This window comes from Melanerpes formicivorus, unplaced genomic scaffold (assembly GCF_026170545.1).
Source record: "Melanerpes formicivorus ecotype bairdi unplaced genomic scaffold, bMelFor1.0.p_v2 SCAF_61, whole genome shotgun sequence".
Lineage (NCBI taxonomy): Eukaryota > Metazoa > Chordata > Aves > Piciformes > Picidae > Melanerpes > Melanerpes formicivorus.
Window position 1 is genome coordinate 4,243,693 of NW_027142413.1, and position 18,928 is coordinate 4,262,620.

Sequence of the window (18,928 nt, forward strand, 5' to 3'; positions counted from 1 at the left end):
TCAAGCTGTGGCAGGGGAGGTTTAGGCTAGAGGTTAGGAAGAGGTTCTGCACAGAGAGAGTGATTGCCCATTGGAGTGGGCTGCCCAGGGAGGTGGTGGAGTCACCATCTTTGGAGGTGTTCATGAGGAGACTGGATAGGGTGCTTGGTTGCATGGTTTAGTTGATTAGGTGGTGTTGGATGATAGGTTGGACACGATGATCTTGAAGGTCTCTTCCAACCTGGTCCGGTCCATTCCATTCCAACACCATCTAATCAACTAAACCACGGCACTGAGTGCCTCATCCAGTCTCTTTCTAAACACTTCCAGTGATGGTGACTCCACCACCTCCCTGGGCAGCACATTCCAAAGGCCAATCTCTCTTTCAACCTGCTCTATTCTATTCTATGAAGACCTTCTTCCTAACATCCAGGTTTAATTGGTGAGAGCCACAGACTTGGTTGCTGCCACCCGCTGCTAAGGGGTCTGAGTGGCCCCCAAATGGGGTTTGGAGGCAGGTAAAGGTTTCTTTTGGCGTGTGAAGGGGTTTTGTGGGCATCTAGAAGGGGTGTGGAGCCCCCTGAAAGGGTCTGGGATAGTGTCAGGGGGTTCTGGGCTGGTCTACCAGCGGGTCTGGGGACATTAGAAGCGTCTGGGGGTACCTAAAACGGAGCTGAGCGTATCAGATGGGGGGTTTGGGTGCCTCCAAAGGGGTTTTGTGGGCATCTAAGTTGGGGAGTCTGGGGGGGTCCTGAAGGAGTTGGGGGGTTCTCCTCAAGCTATGAGCAGACACACAGACAGCTGTTAACGGACTTTCTTTGATCATTCCAGGTCTGGTGTGCTGGGACTGGCAGGACCTTCCTGAGCTGTCCACGTACAGTTTCTGTCGACACTCTTCAGCTCGTACATCCGGTTTGCTGACAGAGGGTGTGGGGTTTGTGGGGCCCGGCAGCGAGACTTTTCCAAAGAGGAGCTCTTCAGGGCAGCTCCAAGGTTAGGTTTGGATTCTCCTGGAGTCGCACACAGAACGAGTCTCACGATTCCAGTGGTCTAATTTCATAGCTGCATTTTCTTCTCTCTGCCTAGGTGACAGGACGACCTCACTAATGAAGAGAGATAGCCTGAGCTCTGCAGGAACCTTGAACCCAAGCAGCCAGTGCCTTCTGTGAGTACAAGCTGTCCTTGCTCAACGTGGAACTAGTTGAGAGCTGAAGCCAGACCATACCTTAATTCCCTCAGCTTCCTCTTCTGCAGATTAAACAGTCCCAGTTCCTTCAGCCACTCCTCGTAAGGCTTGTTATCCAGACCCCTCACCAGCTTTGTGGCCCTTCTCTGGACTCACTCTCTCACAAGGGGTGTCCTGGGGAACACCACTCGTGCCCGGCCGTCCACCGGCTGGGTTTAACTCTGTTCCCCACCGCTCTTGGGGCCCAGCCATCCATCCTGTTCTGCTGTCCAGCAGTCCCTTTGAAAAAAAATCCATCTGAAAAAAGAAGTAGCAGAGAAGGAAAGCTGAAGCTGCAAAGATTGCAGTCCCCTCAGTTCTGGTTGTAGCCAGGTGGGGGTTGGTCCCTTCTCCCAGGCAAGCAGCACCAGAGCAAGAGGACACAGTCTCAAGCTGTGCCAGGGGAGGTTTAGGCTGGATGTTAGGAAGAAGGTCTTCATAGAATAGAATAGAGCAGGTTGAAAGAGAGATTGGCCTTTGGAATGTGCTGCTCAGGGAGGTGGTGCCCAGGGAGTCACCATCACTGGAAGTGTTTAGAAAGAGACTGGATGAGGCACTCAGTGCCGTGGTTTAGTTGATTAGATGGTGTTGGAATGGAATGGAATAGAATAGAATAGAATAGACCAGACCGAGTTGGAAGAGACCTTCAAGATCATCGTGTCCAACCTATCATCCAACACCACCTAATTAACTAAACCATGCAACCAAGCACCCTATCCAGTCTCCTCCTGAACACCTCCAAAGATGGTGACTCCAGCACCTCCCTGGGCAGCCCATTCCAATGGGCCATCACTCTCTCTGTGCAGAACCTCTTCCTAACCTCTAGCCAAAACCTCCCCTGGTGCAGCCTGAGACTGTGTCCTCTTGTTGGGCCCGGTGATGATCAAAGTTCTTTTCCAAGCTGCTTACTCCTGTTTGGTTTTATTCTCCTGCATGAATTGTCAGTTCAAAGCACTCGAGAGAAATGGTGTGATGGCTGTGCTGCAAAGCATCAGACTGGGGACCGATGTACCGGGATATTCCAGGAACCTCTGTGCTGCCATAGACCTGGACTTAAACTCGTTCCAGATGCCGCGGTGTGTTCCACATGACAATCACACTCGGCACGTGAAGAGTGGCCAAGAGACTTCCCTTGTTTCCTTTGTGGAAGGCTTTTGTGTGTCCCCCGGCCCCGGGGGCCGTGTTCCTCTCGGGCAGGCTGCGGACGAGGCTGCCCTCGGCAGCAGGCGTGCCGCAAGCGGAGCGGCGAAGCTGTGTTCCTGGCAGTTCTCTCTCCGCCTGGATCAGGACGAAGGTGCCGGCCGACAAGGACTTGCACTGACACAGGGTCAGAGAGCTGAGAGCACCAAAGGGTTTAATTGGTGAGAGCAACAGACTTGGTTGCTGCCACCCGCTGCTAAGTGGCCCCCTAATGGGGTTTGGAGGCAGGTAAAGGTTTCTTTTGGCGTGTGAAGGGGTTTTGTGGGCATCTAGAAGGGGTGTGGAGCCCCCTGAAAGGGTCTGGGATAGTGTCAGGGGGTTCTGGGCTGGTCCACCAGCGGGTCTGGGGACATTGGAAGCATCTGGGGGTACCTAAAGTGGAGCTGGGTGTTTCAGATGGGGGGTTTGGGTGCAACCAAAGGGGTTTTGTGGGCATCTAAGTTGGAGAATCTGTGGGGGTCCTGAAGGAGTTGGGGGGTTCTCAGTGAGGTTTTGGAGTCTCTATGGAGTCCCTGTTGTATCTTGGGTCTGCCGTGGGATTGGTAGTGACTGGGTGCTCCGGTTTTGGTGGCTCCAGGGCAGCAGGTACCCACAGGGCTGTGCCTTGCTTTATGTTCCCCAGCTGTGGGCCAAGCAGGAGCCCCAGGGGAAGGGAATTTCAGCATGTGGTGGGTGATAGTGGAGGCGACTTCCTGACAAAATGGCTTTGGGGGTTTGGTTAGGTCTTGTTTTTATGGTTGACTCACTCTTGCTTTCTTTCCTTTTTTTTCAGGGAGCTTAACTGCTTTGCCTGAGGACCAGTTGCAGATTTGTATTCGGCCTCAGCCACAAGCCCTGACACGGAGCGGGGTGCTTTGGTGTCAGAATGTGGAGCTGTTGGAAACCCAATTGCTCACTGAAAAAAATAAAAGGAATAATTTGTCATAAAAAAATCCCCACAGTTCCTGTAAGCTTTCGAGTTCCTACTTAATAATATAAAGCAGTTTGTGGTTTGGTTGGTTTGGTTTTTTTCTTGTTGTGCTGCAAAGATTTTGATAGGAATTTCTAGGTATTAACTACAGCCAGAGCAAGCCTCTACTTGCCCTGGGAACGCAGTGAAAACCTTTTGGGAATTGGTTCTGCTCTGTTACTCCTCAAGCTATGAGCAGACACACAGGCAGTTGTTAACAGAGTTTCTTTGTGCATTCCAGGTCCGGTGTGTTCAGACCGGCAGGATCTTCCTGGGCCATCCGATTACGGTTTCCGTTGACACTTTTCAGCCCTTACATCCGGTTTGCCGACAGAGGACGTTGGTTTGTGGGCCCTGGCAGCGACAGTTTTCCAAAGAGGAGCTCTAAGGCCAGCTGCAAGGTTAGGTTTGGATTCTCCTGGGGTGCCTGTGCTTGAAAGCCCCCCAGAGGCCGTGCAGAGTGGTGCTCGCAGTAGCTCTGTGCAAGTCTGCCGTGGGCTCAGGAGGCCAGTATCTAGAGAGAGGGAAGGACAGAGACACTTCTAAGACAGTTTTAAAGAAATAATTATGAGAAGAGGCAAATTAATTCTGGGGACTCATGTGATATATCTGTTCAAGAGAAAAAAAAATGAAGGAGGTTTCTGACCATAACCAGGCTGACAAAGCACAGTAATGTGGTTTCCTATGGGATTCAACTCCTCCTGCATTGCACAGGACACTTCAACAGCTGTCCTGACGAGCTCTAAGTAATGAACTTAATCCACCCTGTGCGAGCAATGGGGCAAAAGATTACAAAATCCATGTATGCAGTTGAGATGTGTTATGTTGGGACGCCCAGGATACACCTGATCAAGCTCTCCTAGTGTTTAGACGCAAGATGGAAGAAGGAAGGGGGAAGACAGAGCAGAAGGTCTATTTAAATATGAAACTCCTAGGCTGAAAGAAAAGAAAAACATTTTAAAGAGCACTCAGTGAGACTCTGTCACCAGCATAGCTAATCACAGAATCACTGAGTGTTAGGGGTTGGAAGGGACCCCAAAATAGCATCCGGTCCAACCCCTGTGCCAGTGCAGGATCACCTGGGGCAGGTTTTGAATGTCTCCAGAGACTCCACTAACTCTCTGGGCAGCCTGCTCCAGGGCTCTGGCACACACAGTGAAAAGGTTTTCCCTTCTGTTCCTGCGGAACTTCCTCCTTTTATTCGTCGGACGCAGCGAAGCCGCTGGGTCGTGTTGCTGCGGCAAGGTGACCCACCCTGTAGTTCAGGGCCTGGGTCTGTGCCTTCATGGCAGCCTGTTCCCTTGGCACCCTGTCAGCTTAACAGCCCTGTACTCGGGGCCTGTGTGACGAGTTGTGGAGCCCTCCATCCCCCTTCTGTCCCCAGCAGCAGCCCAAGGTCCCTGTAAGCAGGGCTGGGGAGGCTGCTTTAGGCAGCTAACAGGAACCAACCTTGCCTGGCCCTTAGGGGGCTGAGGTCAGTCCCTGGGCTCCTGAAGAGGAGGTGTTGCGCTGCTGCCAGGAGGGCCGGCCCGTAGGTGGGGCACGGGCCAGAGCCTGTGGCTCTCTGTGGGGCTTTTTGGGAGTGCTGCTGAGGCCTCACTCTGTCCTGTTGGCATCCTTTGTCAGGGTAGCCAGATCCTAGGCCTGATGTCTGTCGTTAGCTCAATCGCAGAATTTGCTCGTCTGCTGTTCCTGTCCGTAAATTTTTGCCAGTGCTTCTGTAATAAAAAGGTTTTTATTTCTCCTGTAACTTGCAAGCTGGTGACCTCCTTAGGAGCACCACTGTGTTGTTCACAAAGTTCTTTGCTGTTGCAAAGCTGGGAGAAGTGTGAGGTTCAGCTGATGAAGTTTCTCTCTTTAGGAGTGTCTGCTCAGCCGTCCTCTTCCTGGATCTCGGAGCTTTGTCTCTCCCTGTTTGCGGTGCCCCGACAAGGACTTGTGCCGACACATCCTCGGGAAGCTGAAACCACCAAAGGGTTTAATGGGTGAGAGCAAAGCTCAGCTGTGTGCTGAAGCTGCAAACCTTGCCCAGAAGGCTGTCCCCGGCTCGGGGTGAGAAAAAGAACAGGAGCGTAGCCGCTCGGCTGTCTTTCCTTCTGTGATGCCACAGGGGGGTGGGCGAGGATACAGCAGAGGAGCAGTGAGGGAGGGGTGAGGGCAGCCTCCCACAAAGGCTGCTTGCAGACCTGAAATGCCAAATGTTTGAAATGCCAGGACGTTCTTGGAGGGGAGGGAAAGCCCCGGGAAAGTGTAAGAGTGATTGTGAGGTGTTCCAGCAGAGGAACAGCGGTGCTGCTTATTGAGAGATTGCAGAAGGGCAGTGATTTGTGTGCAGAAAGGCCTTGACGTGACCCCCCTCTGTTCTGTAGAAAGGCTTCTAGAGGAGAAAAGCACATCCTGAGCAGAGCCACGGGGGGGTGTGGGGTGTGGTTTGAAACAGAAATAGCAACTGTCTCTCAATTAAAACAGTGGATTGTCTTTCATGTGTGTGTGGTGTGCTGTTTTTTCATTGACTGGAAAAAGCTCTGCAGGGAGACCAGCTGATCTGCTCCCGAGGCACAGCAGCACCGGACCTGCTGAGCGTTGGGGGCCTGTTAAGGAGGGTCTGCTGTCATCTGAAGTGGGCTTGGGGGTATGAAAGGGGAATTTGGGGGCATGTGAAGGGTTCTGGGAGCATCTAGAGATGTCTGGGGACCTCTGGAGGGGCTCCTGGGTCATGTCTGGAGGGTCAGGGAGGAGTGGGGGGGTCTGTGCCTCAGTGTGGTTTCGGGGTCTCTGTGTCAGGTCCCCACAGCGTGTGGGTTGCTGTGTGGCATTGCTGGAGTCTCGGTGTCCCTAGCGCCCCTGGCTCTTCTGCTCACTGCTCCCACCTTGTGGGCACGGCCAGGTACTGCTTGCTGTTGCCTGCTGCCAAGGGTGTGAGTGGCCTCTGAAGGGAGGCGCAGAGAGGTATTCTGGGGCGTCTAGAGGGGCTTTGTGGGCATCGAGAGGTGTCTGGCGGCCTCTGGAGGGTCTCCGGGGGTGTCTCTGGAGGGTCCTGAAGCAGCTGAGGGGGCGGGGAGTGGTGGTGCTGTGTTAGAGGTCTCTGGGGGGTTCCAGGTTTTGGGGTCCCCCAGGATTGGGGTGGTCTCACTCCGGTATTGGGTGTCCTGCAGTCCCAGGCCCCCCCAGCCACATCTCCCCCGACATCTCAAGGCGAGCTGCGAGCACCTCAAGGGCCTTAGAGGGTGACAAAGGAGGTCTGGGGGCATGTAGACGGAAGTGAGGGCACCAAGACGGCACCGTCCTCCCCGTGACAGCGCCTGCCCTTCCCATGATGGCGTCGCCCTCCCCGTGACAGCGCTTGCCCTTCCCAAGATGGCGTCGCCCTCCCCGTGACAGCGCTTGCCCTTCCCAAGATGGCATCGCCCTCCCCGTGACAGCGCTTGCCCTTCCCAAGATGGCGCCGCCCTCGCCCCGTCGGCTCCGACCTAGCCAGCGTAACTATCGTCCCCTCTGCTTTCTCCGCTCCGCATCAGCTCAGTGTAGACTCTGCTGCTCTCTGGAGTTGTTCTGTCCCTGCTGCAGGACTCTGCTATGGGTCTGAGGGTGGGCAGCAGCGAGGGGGGGGGGGGCGAGAAACATCAGCGGCGAGGGGGGGGGGTGGGTGTCGATTTGCCGCGGTCGGGAGCAGTCTGCTCACGAGCTGTTCTCCTGTCTCTCCCAGCTCTTGCAGGCTGACCCCAATGCCCCCAGACTCGCCCAGCGATCCCAGGGTGAACCCCGCAGCACCCAGACTCGCCCAGCGATCGTCACGTGATTAGGGGCCGCGCAAAGGAGGGGCGGGGAGCAGAGAAAGCGGCGGCGGCGCTGTGAGGGGATAGGAAAGGGAAAGGGTGGGAAGGGAGCTAGAGGGGAGGGGGAGCGGGGAAGAGTGCGCAGGTTACGTCACTGGAGGCGGGGCTAGCGGGCGGCAATAGAATGGCTAAGGGAGGGGGCGGGAACGAGAGGACAGCTGCGTCACAAGGGGGCGGGGTTTGAGTGAAATAGGATGGTTATGGAGGGGGCGGGGAAAGGGCTGAGGGAGGTTGCAGGAGGTGGGACTGGAGGACTGGAGGCAGGGCTGGAGAGCGACAATTGGATGGCTATAGGAGGGGGCGGGGCTGGAGGAGGGCAGCAGGATGGCTATGGGGGGGCGGGGAATAGCGCAGACTATGTCACGGGGGGCGTGGCCTGAGCAGCTGGGGCAGAGAGGCGATGGCTGCTGATTACGTCAGAGCAAGGGGGCGGAGCACCCAGGTGGGAGTTGGGAGGAGGGCACCAGGGCTGCCCCGCGCGGTGACATCAGAGAGTGGAGTGGGGCCGCGGGGAGCACGGAAAAGGGAGAATGGGAGGGGAGAGGAGGAGGAGGGGTGGGAGGGAGAGGCTGGGGGGGGTCATTAGTGGCCACCCAAGCTCGATACTGATCCAGACCGGTCCAAACCGGTCCAAGCCGGTCCAGACCGGTCCAAACTGGTCCAGACCGGTCCAAACCGGTCCAAGCCGGTCCAGACTGGTCCAAACCGGTCCAGACCGGGCCAGACCAGTCCAGACTGGTCCAAGCCGGTCCAGACTGGTCCAGACCGGTCCAAGCCGGTCCAGACTGGTCCAGACCGGTCCAAGCCGGTCCAGACCGGTCCAGACCAGTCCAAGCCGGTCCGGACCGGTCCGGACCGGTCCGGACCGGTCAAAACCGGTCCAAACCGGTCCAGACCGGTCCAAACCGGTCCAGACCGGCCCAGACCGGTCCAAACTGGTCCAGACCGGTCCAAACCGGTCAAAACCGGTCCGGACCGGTCCGGACTGGTCCGGACCGGTCCGGACCGGTCCAAGCCGGTCCGGACCGGTCCAAACCGGTCCAAACCGGTCCAGACCGGTCCAAACCGGTCCAGACCGGCCCAGACCGGTCCAGACCGGTCCAGACCGGTCCAGACCGGCCCAAACCGGTCCAGACCGGTCCAAACCGGTCCAAACCGGTCCAAACCGGTCCAGACCGGTCCAGACCGGTCCAAACCGGTCCAGACCGGTCCAGACCGGTCAAAACCGGTCCAGACTGGTCCAGACCGGTCCAGACCGGTCCAAACCGGTCCAAAACACTCCAGACTGGTCCAAACCGGTCCAAACCAGTCTACACTGGTCCAAACTGATCCATACTGTTCCAAAATGGTCCAGACTGGTCCAGACTGGTCCAGACTGGTCCAAACTGGTCCAGACCGGTCCAGACTGGTCTAGCCCTGGCTCCATACTGGTACATACTGGTACATACTGGTCCCCCCTCTCTTCCTCTCTCCTCCCTTCCCCTTCCTTATTCCTTTCCCACCCTCCCCTTCCCTTTTGCCGCCCACCCCTAACCCCTTTCCCGCCTTTGCGCTTTCCCCTCCCTCCTATTGGCCGCATCGCGCCAGAAGCTCCCTCCCCCTTTTAGCTTGGTGGGGGGAGGGGGCATGGCCAGCCACCCGCCTCCGCTTCACTTTCTCCCTCCCTTATTTGGGGGGGTGGCGTGGCCAGCCCCCCACCTCGCTTCTTCACTGCCCTCCCTTTGTGGGTGTGGCCAGCCGTCCTCCTCCGTTTCACTCTCCCTCCCTTATTTGGGAGGGGGCGTGGCCAGCCAGTCCCATCGCAGTGCACTCCCAGTCCTTCGCATTCTCTCCCAGTTCCCTCCCATTCCCATTCCACTACACCCAGTTCCTCCCTGTCCTTTCCCACTCCCTTTCCAAAACCCTTCCAGTGCCCTCCCAGTCCCTTCACTGTTCCCTACCAATTCCCTCCCAGTTTCCTCCCGCTCCCTCCCAGTCCCCTCCAATTTCACTCAGGTCCTCCCAGTTCCCTCCAAGTCCCCTTCCAGTTTGACCCAGGCCCTTCCCAGTTCCTTCCCAGTCCCCTCCCATCCCTCCCATTCCCTACCACTGCCCTCCCTGTCAATCCCAGTCCACCCAAGCCCCTAACAGTCCATCCCAGTCCCTTTCATTCCCTTCCCAGTTCACTCAGTCCCATCCCAATCCCCTCCCTGTCCCTTCCCTGTCCCTTCCCAATCCCCTTACTGTCCCATCCCACTCCATCCCAGTCCCTGCCAGTCCCTCCCAGTCCATTCACACTATGTCCCCTCCCTGTCCCTCCAAGTCCCCTACCATACTGTCCCACTCCCTTCCCATCCCCTCCCAGTCCCTCCCTGTTTATTCCTGTCCCTTACAGTACCTCCCAATCCCTTCTAGTCCTATCCCAGTATGGGAGGAGACCAGTAGGGACCAGGAGGCACTGGGAGACATGCCTGGACCAGCTGGAGGCATTGCTGGAGCCCTGGGAGACAACTGGAAGCAGCAGGAACTCAACTGGGAGCACTGGGAACAACTGGGAGACAACTGGGAGAGCACTGGGAGCACTGTGAGTATCTCCACATAACCCCCAGTGCCCCCCTCAGCCCCTCCAGACCTCCTCAAAGTCTTTCCAGAGTCTCTGAGTTCTTCCCAGTGCCATTCAGAGCCCTTCCCAGTACCTCCCAGTTAACCCTTATAGTTCTCCAGCGCCCCCTCACTCCCCCCAGTAACCCTCCCCCCCCAGATCTTTTCACAGCCTCCCAGTACCTCCCAGTGCCCCCCCAGAGCCCTTAACAGCCTCCCTGTCCTTCACAGTACTGTCCTGAGCCCTTTCCAATTCCCTCCCTGATCCATCCCACTCCATCCCAGTCCCTTCCAACTCTTTTCCCTTCCCATTCCCTTCTTAGTTCCCTCCCAATCCCCTCCCACTGGCTCCCCACTCCCCTCCCAGTCCCGTCGCAGTGCACTCCCAGTCCTTCCCAGTCTCTCCCAGTTCCCTCCCATTCCCATTCCAGTACACCCAGTTCCTCCCTGTCCTTTCCCACTCCCATCCCAGTCTCTTCCCAGTGCCCCCCCAGTCCATCCCCGCCCCTCCCAGTTCCTCCCATTCCATCCCAGTCCCTTCACAGTCCCCAACCAGTCCCTTCCCCATCCCTTTCCAGTACCCTCCCAGTTCTACCTGCACTACCTGGCAAGAGCCCTGGTGGACAATTGGAAGCAGTAGCATCCCCACTGGGAGACAACTGGGAGCACTGGGAGCATGACCCAGGAATTCCCAGTACCCCCCTCAGTCCCCCATTTCCCTCCCACAGCCCTTTACAGCCTCCCAGTCCATCCCATTTTCTCCTACACCTTTCCCAGTCTGGGAGGAGACTGGTAGGGACTGGAAGTTTCTGGAAGAGTCTGGGAGCCGTACCTGCAGCACCTGGAGTCAGACCTGGAGCCCTGGGAGACAACTGGAAGCAGCAGGAACCCAACTGGGACAAAACTGGGAGACAGCTGTGAAAGTGTCCTCTCAGTCCCTGCCAGTCCCTCCCAGTCCATTCCCACTATGTCCCCTCCCTGTCCCTCCATGTCCCCTCCCATACTGTCCCACTCCCTTCCCAGTCCCTCCCTGTTTATTCCTGTCCCTCCCAGTACCTCCCAATCCCTTCTAGTCCTATCCCAGTATGGGAGGAGACCAGTAGGGACCAGGAGGCACTGGGAGACATACCTGGACCAGCTGGAGGCATTGCTGGAGCCCTGGGACACAACTGGACCGCCCCAAAGTCTTTCCACAGTCTCTGAGTTCTTCCCAGTGCCATTCAGAGCCCTTCCCAGTACCTCCCAGTTAACCCTTAGACTTCCCCAGTGCCCCCTCACTCCCCCCACAGTAACCCTCCCCTCCCAGAGTCCTTTCACAGCCTCCCAGTACTCCCCACTACCTCCCAGTACCTTCCAGTAACCCCCAGTGCCCCCCTGAGCCCTCCCAGTTCCACCGAGGAAGTCCTTCCACAGCCTCCCAGTGACCCTCTGTACCCCACTGAGCATCCCCAATTCCTCCCCAGAGTCCTTCCACAGTCTCCCAGTACCTCCCCACTACTGTCCTGAGCCCCTCCCAGTGCCTCCCAGTCCTTTCCCAGTCTGGGAGGAGGCTGGCAGGGGCTGAGAGGCACTGGGAGGGACTGGGAGCCATACCTGCAGCACCTGGAGTCAGTTCTGGAGCCCTGGGATACAACTGGAAGCATCAGGAACTCAACTGGGAGCACTGGGAGGAACTGGGAGACAACTGGGAGAGCACTGGGAGCACTGTGAGTATCTCCCCATAACCCCCAGTGACCCCTTCACCCCCTGCAGACTGCCCCAAAGTCTCTCCACAGTCTCTGAGTTTTTCCCAGTGCCATTCAGAGCCCTTCCCAGTACCTCCCAGTTAACCCTTATAGTTCTCCAGTGCCCCTCACTCCCCCCCAGAGTCCTTCCACAGCCTCCCAGTACCTTCTAGTACTTCCCAGTAACCCCCAGTTCCTCCTAGTACCTCCCAGTCTCACATAATCAACCAGGTTTGAAGAGACCTCAGATCTCATCAATTCCCTCCTATGTCTGCATCCCTATCCCCTCCTCACAATTAAACCATGGCTTCAGCTGCCACATCCAGTTCTTTTTTGGAACACCTCCAGGGATGGGGACTCCACCACCTCCCTGGGCAGCACATTCCAATGGCCAGTTCCTCTTTCTGGGATGAACTTTGTCCTCACCTCTAGCTTAAACCTTCCCTGGCACAGCCTGAGACTGCGTCCTCTTGTTCTGGTACTGGGTGCCTGGGTGAACAGACCAAACCCCACCTGGCTACAATCTGCCCTCAGGTAGTTGTAGAGAGCAAGAAGGTCTCCCCTGAGCCTCCTCTTCTCCAGGCTAAGCAACCCCAGCTCCCTCAGCCTTGCCTCACAGGGCTGTGCTCCAGACCCCTCCCCAGCTTTGTTGCCCTTCTCTGGACACCTTCCAGCATCTCAACATCTTTCCTAAACTGAGGGGCCCAGGAACTGGACCCAGAACTCAAGGTGTGGCCTGACCAGTGCTGAGCACAGGGCAGAATGACCTCCCTGCTCCTGCTGGCCACACTGTTCCTGATGCAGGCCAGGATGTATTTGGCCTTCTTGGCCACCTGGGCACACTGCTGGCTCATGTTCAGCTGGTGTCAACCAGCACCCTCAGGTCCCTTTCCAGCCTGGTTCCTATCCAGCTAGTCTGACCCCAGCCTGTAGCAATGCCTGGGGTTGTTGTGGTAATGTGTAGAACCTGGCACTTGCATGTGTTCAATAGCATGCCCTTGGACTCTGCCTGGAGGAAAGCAGAAAGTATCTATGGAAGGTTTCACGACAGGAAAGAACAACAGGCTGCTGACGACGGAAGAACGGTCTGATGATAAAGAAGAGCTGACTGCAGTAAACAGCCTGAAGCGCGAGACAGAAGGACGCTCGCCTCCGTGCTGGAGAAGCTCAACCTGCTATGGGATGAAGATAATAATGGAGAGCTGCATATCAAAGGAGAAAACTCAATTAGCAGCAGTGGTGCAAGAATGCCAGGGAATTGCTTAGCCTGCTTGATTTTTCCTACATACACTGCTTGTTCTGTACCACTAAACAATTCCTGCTTCACCAACCAGGGAGTCCGTGCATGCTTTCCAAACTCTGCCCATCTGTCCAGCCTGTCAGGGTCCCTCTGCTGAGCTCTCCTACCTTCCAGCAGATCAACTCCTGCCCCCAGCTTGGTGTCATCTGCAAAGTTATTGATGATGGACTTGCTCCCCTCATCCAGATCATCAATACAGATATTGAACAGGATGGGACCCAGCACTGATCCCTGGGGGACACCACTAGTGCCCGGCTGCCAGCTGCATGTGGCACCATTCACCACCACTCTCTGGGCCCAGGACTCCAGCCAGTTCCTAACCCAGCACAGAGTGCTCCTGTCCAGGATGTGGGCTGTTCTGCTTGGCCAGGAGTTTGTTGTGGCAGACAGTGTCAAAGGCCTTGCTGAAGTCCAGGCAGACTACATCCACAGCCTTCCCCACACCTACCAGGCAGTCACCTGGGCATAGAAGGAGATCAGGTTGGTGAGGCAGGACCTGCCCCTCCCACCAAATCTTTGCTGGCTGGGCCTGAGCCCTTGCCCGTCCTGCAGGTTTGCTGTGATTGCCCCCAGGACGATCTGCTCCATAGTCTTGCCAGGCACTGAGGTCAGGCTTACAGGCCTGGAGTTCCCAGGTTCTTCCCTCCAGCCCTTCTCGTGAATGGCATCACACTGGCAGCTTCCAGCCACCTGGGACCTCTGTGGTCATGCAGGACTGGTGGCAAATGTTGGGCAGTGGCTTGGAGCTCATCTGCCAGAGCTCTCTGCCCTGGGATGGATCCCATCTGGTGCCATAGACTTGTGAGGGTCCCAGTGGTATCCCAGTCCCTCCCAGTTCTTTCCCAGTCCTTCTCAGTCACATTTTTCTGACAGCTCTTGGAAGAACATTTCTGTACAGGTGTTCCCCAGGGCTCCTCAGCTGCTCATAACTCAACAATCTTGGAGGGGAATAAAACCCATGGAAAGCTGAGCGTGAAGTGACACAGCAGGCACCGCCCCCCCCCAGAGTGGCACCGCCCCCCCCCAGGGTTGCACCGCCCCCCCCCCAGGGTGGCACCGCCCTTCCCAGGGTGGCACCGCCCCCCCCAGGGTGGCACCGCCCCTTCCCAGGGTGGCACCGCCCTTCCCAGGGTGGCACCGCCCTTCCCAGGGTGGCACCGCCCTTCCCAGCGCGGCACCGCCCCCCAGCGCGGCACCGCCTCCACCCATGTGGCACCGCCCCCCAGCGTGGCACCGCCCCCTCAGCGTAGCATCGCCCCCCCAGCCTGAACCCCACCCCCCAGCGTGGCACCGCCCTCAACAACATGGCGCCGGATGCTTTAAAACGGCTCAGTGCAGGGTCGTGGCTGGTAGAGGTTGGAGCTCTTCTGCTGTGTCCCGGGTCAGTGCCAGTCTCTGCTGCTTTGTGGGGTTTCTCTATAGCAGCCGCTGGAGCTGCGCGGGGCTTGGGGGTGTGGCCGCCCGCGGTGCTGCGCGGGGCTTTGGGGGGGGTGGCCGCCCGCGGTGCTGCGCGAGGCTTTGGGGGGGTGGCCGCCGGCGGTGCTGCGCGGGGCTTTGGGGGGGTGGCGGCTGCTGCCTCAACTGTACCCAGAGATACCTGTAACTCTGTGCTTCTAGTGCATGCAATAATGACGGAAGTGTGGAGCTGTAAGTGATAACAGAATTGGCCCTTTATCTCTTTTTCTTTTCTAGTACACCCAGTGTTTCCCCACTCCTGTTAGGAGTCTTGTCTGCAGGACTCTTGCTGTTCTCCACATGTGGGGTGTGTGTGTATGTCTACATCAGGAGCAGTCTATACGTTGTGCTTTGGAGAACAAGACCACAAGTAAGTCTGCTTTGTGTTGCACTCATGAGGAATGAGCTGCCCTGGGAGGTGATGGAGTCACCATCACTGCAAGTGTTTAAAGTAAGACTGGATGAGGCACTGAGTACCATGGTTTGGTTGACTAGATGGTGGTGGGTGATAGGTTGGACTCAGTGTTCTGGAAGGTCTTTTGCAACCTGGTTAAGTCTGTATTCTATTCTGCTTTCCTGATTGCTCCCAGCATGGCCCCTGTGTTCTCCCTCTTCTTCCCAGTAACTCCAAAATCCTTTTCTAGTGCTCCCAGTGCCTTCCCAAGTCTCCCAGTGGGGCCCCAGATCTTCCCTCAGTGGGGAAGTGTTCTCCCAGCATGCCAAACTCTCTTCTTGGTGCTCCAAGTACCACCAGATGCTGAGTGTGTGTTTTGGGACAGCATCAGTTCACAGCTCTGTGAGTTAAATGAACGCTGAAGGGAGAACAAATGATTTTGTGGTATTTTTATTGAATGCATGCTAACCTCCTCAGAGCTTTACAATGTGAGTAACTGAGATCTGTTCTTTGCTTTTTGCTTTATTCTTTACAGATTGACTCTTTGCTTTCCACTTCATTAACCGAGCAAGCAAGACGTGCAGCAGCGACACGGTCGGCACAAGGGCTACGGCTGCTGCGACGGTACAGCCTCGCCCTGCCAGCCTAGCAGGGGATCTCCTGCTTGGCTTGTGTGGGCTCCAGGTAGGGTTTGATCTGTCAGTCAGGAAGGAAAGGCTGAAAAAGAAACTGCTCAGTCCACGCTTTTACCGAGGAGCTGAAACTTCTTCCAGTGTAGACTCCAACCGAGCAGGTAGGTAAGCAAGCAGAAGTCCTCTGATGGGTATAATGGGAGTGGCAAAGAGACTTCCCTTGTTTCCAGTGTGGACAACCTCTTGTTTGTCCCCTGACCCCAGGAGCTTCTCACAGGGGCTGTGTTCCTCACTAACAGCAAGGCTGCGCTCGGCCCCTGGGGATGCTGCAACCGTAGCAGAGAAGTTGTGCTCCTGGCAGTTCTCTCTCCACCTGGATCAGGATGAAGGTGCAGGCCATTGCTCTGCAGCTAGGCACCGCTGGGAGCTGCAGCTGGTGCCCAGATCAAAGACAGCTTTGTCTCTAAGGCCAGTGCTTCTCTGCAGAGAAACCAAGATTTCTCTGTAGGTGTTGCCCAGGGTTCCTCATCTGCTCAGAATGCCCAGCTCCAGTGCCAGGCTGATGTCCCCTCACAGCCGTCACTCTGTCGGTGCTTGCCTAGAAGTGCCGGAAATCTTCCTGGAACTATTGGAGAAAAGGAAGCTTTGTCTGTCTCTGTTTGCAGTGCCCTGAGAAGGACTTGTACCGACACAGGCTCAGAAAGCTGAAACAAAACAATGAGAGCAACAGATGGAAGAGATGGGTTGATTGCCAGCAAGAAATGCACCAACTGCAAGGTGATTATGGGGTAGTAAATCCCAGAAGGTGTGACACGCTTGGAGATGCAGACCTGCGCAGCAGCTGTCACAGAGGAGGGAAGCGCAGCAAAAACTCAGCTGCGTGCTGAAGGTGCAAATCCTACTGAGAAGGGCATCCGTGGGTCGGGGTGATAAAAAGCGGGGCAGCCCCTCAGCTGTCTCTCTTTCCTTCCATGATACCACATGGGGGTGGGTGCTGATGCAGGAGAGGAGCAGGTGAGTGAGGGGCGGGGGATGCTGCCCAAAAAAGCTGCCTGAATGCTCTCAGAGGGGATGAAAACCCATGAAAAAAATTTAAGTGTTAGTGTGAGGTATTCCAGCAGAGAAAAAGCTGTGCTCTTAATCGAGAGATTGCAGAACAGTAGTAATGTGGATGCAAAAAGGCTTTGAAATGACTCTTATTTGCAAACTAAAAAACCCCACAAGACACACAAAAGAAACATCACTGGTTTTATTTTTAGTTTCTTAATTTGAATGGGAAGTCAAGGGGAATATAGAGGCATGTGGGGACTAATGGAAGGTCTCCTGTGGGTATTTTAGTCGGATGGTTAGGGTTAGTTGTGGTGGTGGGGGGAAAGCTTTGCAGTAGTGGCCTTTGTGGCGGGGTTCCAAATAACCCTAAATATCCAACTAATCCTTTGGGAGACTCTCCAGAGGCCCTCCTCATCCCTCTATGTGCCCCCAAATTCCCCTTTGATACCCCCAGGTGCACCTTAGGTGCCAACCGATCCCCTTAAGAGGGGTGGCAACACTGACCAGTTAGGGGCTTCTCTTGCCCCTGTGTGTGGGGAGCAGCTGAGTGCGGCCCTCTTTGAAGGTTTTTCCATTTGTATTGAAAACTAAGAAACAAAAAGAAAAAAACCCCAAAGGAACAAAGAAGGGCAACCCCCCCCTCCCATGACAGACAAAAAGGAAGGTCTACTGTTTTTATGTGATACACATGTTATATTTATGCTTTGAAACCCTGTTTTGCTCTCCCTAGAATTTGCTTTTACATTCCAGAAGCTCTCCTGTTTAAGTGGATGTAGAAGAATAGTATGATGTGGGAAGGTGTTTTGGGATAGCTTTGGAAGACTACGGGGAAGATTTGCCTTTGCTCGAGTCAGAGAAAGCTATGTTTTGCCTTTGACTCTGAGAGTAATGTAAACACTTTGGAACCGAAGGAGAGAAACTGGGCAGAGTTTGGTTGGACGTGTTAAAATAGTTTTGTTGTTACGACCTACTGTATGCCTTAATTGCACGTATGCCAGTAGAAAATGCCCAATTGAGGTGTGCCTTCTGATTAGACTATATAACTTTGCTGTATAATGTAATAAATGTCTTCAGCTGCTTACATCTGGCCCAGAAAGCACTGCTCGAAGTAATTAAAACATCAATACTACAACAAATGGTCACCCCGGACAGAGGTAAGTGACTGGGGAAACTGAGCGTCGGTGCCTCCTGTTGAGGAGCACGTATGGGTAATGAAAGAACAAAAGAAGATAACTTGATACTCAGAGTCATTTACTTACATCTTGGAGGGAAAAAAAAGGGCAACAATGTAGAATGAAAAGACATGGGAGCGGGGAGGGATGGCGGCAACAAAAGTAAACAAAATTGTTACATCTTCCCTTACAACACAGGGACTAATTAAAGATTCTTTAGATCAATTAGCAGAGCATTATAAAGCTGTTAGAATAGTAATGCCATTTCACCAGAACAAAGCTCTTCTTTGACATCTACGCCCCCCAGCCCTTCTCCCCCACCATGGCCACTAAGCTCACCTGCACCCCTGGAGCTGCAGTCACTGGCACCTGGCCAATAGCAACAGCAGCCCACTCCCCCCCTGCTGCTGGACACCCCCCCCACTAACTCTTAAAAGTTTTTCCATGTGTTTTAATTGTGGACAGAAGGGACACTTTAGGCAAAAAGCATGACTTGGGAGAAGATGACTGTCCTAGAAGCCTGTAAGAAACACTGATTGCCAGATACTTTTGTGTACTTTAGGAACTGCTGCTGTAAGTTGTATGCACTGACATCCAGCAATATGGAGTGGAGAAGAGACAGTGGCATCTGCTACAAGCACCTTGAGTTTTAGGCTCAAAAACATCAATGTAGCTCAAAATTGCTGCTATCGCCTCCTATGGAAGTCTCCATGCCTTCAGGGAATCCTACATTTGACCTCGAGGCTGCCTGGAAGGGCAGCTGGTGTGAATTCGGTGGCTTTCTCCCCACACCCCTTTCCCCCCCCTCTCTTTGTCCCTATGGTGCCTTTGCTAGCCGGCCGCCTCCCCCCCCCCCCATTTCTCCCCCCCTTTCTGATAACCTCTCTAGTCTATGAAAGTTGTGTTCTGATTTAAAGCAACAATGATTATTTCATTATTTCTGATTGTGATGTGTTTTAGAGATTTTTTTTTTTGTTTTTAATAGTTGTTTTACCTGTAAGCATAATGAATAGTAAGTATTTAGTGTTTATAAGTATTAAGTAATTAGTGATTGTACTAAGGTACTAAGGTGTTAGGATAAGAGTTTGATATAGGGATATTATAGAATGAGATTTTTGTTTCTTTGTATTCAAAATCGTTTTAAGAGAAGGATTATATATATTAAAAAAAAAAAGGATGCATATTTTATAACAGGTTGGATGTGTTAAAATAGTTTCATTGCAACCTATTGTATGCCAGCAGAAAATGCCCAACTGAGATGTGCCACGTGTGCCTTCTGATTAGACTATATGACTTTGCTGTTTAATGTAATAAATGTCTTCAGCTGCTTACATCTGGCCCAGAAAGCACTGCTCGAAGTAAAACCTCCATACTACAGTGTTAATTCGTAAGAAGGGAGGCTTTGAAATGGGGTACGTGGGGTTCTCAAATA

The 18,928-nt window shown here is 54.7% G+C and overlaps 1 protein-coding gene and 2 long non-coding RNA genes across 3 annotated transcripts; all 3 read left to right on the plus strand.

The window, feature by feature from the left end:
- The first annotated feature begins 883 nt into the window (after window positions 1-883).
- LOC137453107 (uncharacterized) lies at window positions 884-2,627 on the plus strand. The gene is made up of 3 exons (XR_010990263.1): window positions 884-972; window positions 1,066-1,144; window positions 2,150-2,627. It is a non-coding gene; the product is annotated as an uncharacterized lncRNA (long non-coding RNA).
- Window positions 2,628-2,840: 213 nt separating this feature from the next.
- Window positions 2,841-5,836, plus strand: LOC137453106 (uncharacterized). Its single transcript, XR_010990262.1, has 3 exons — window positions 2,841-3,350; window positions 3,595-3,754; window positions 5,215-5,836. It is a non-coding gene; the product is annotated as an uncharacterized lncRNA (long non-coding RNA).
- A 1,753-nt stretch (window positions 5,837-7,589) lies between these two features.
- On the plus strand, window positions 7,590-10,582 carry LOC137453089 (uncharacterized). The gene is made up of 3 exons (XM_068162042.1): window positions 7,590-7,631; window positions 8,797-9,752; window positions 10,547-10,582. Exons 1-3 carry the CDS (start codon window positions 7,590-7,592, stop codon window positions 10,563-10,565), a joined length of 1,017 nt encoding a protein of 338 aa, XP_068018143.1. The 3' UTR covers window positions 10,566-10,582.
- The last annotated feature ends 8,346 nt before the right edge of the window (window positions 10,583-18,928 follow it).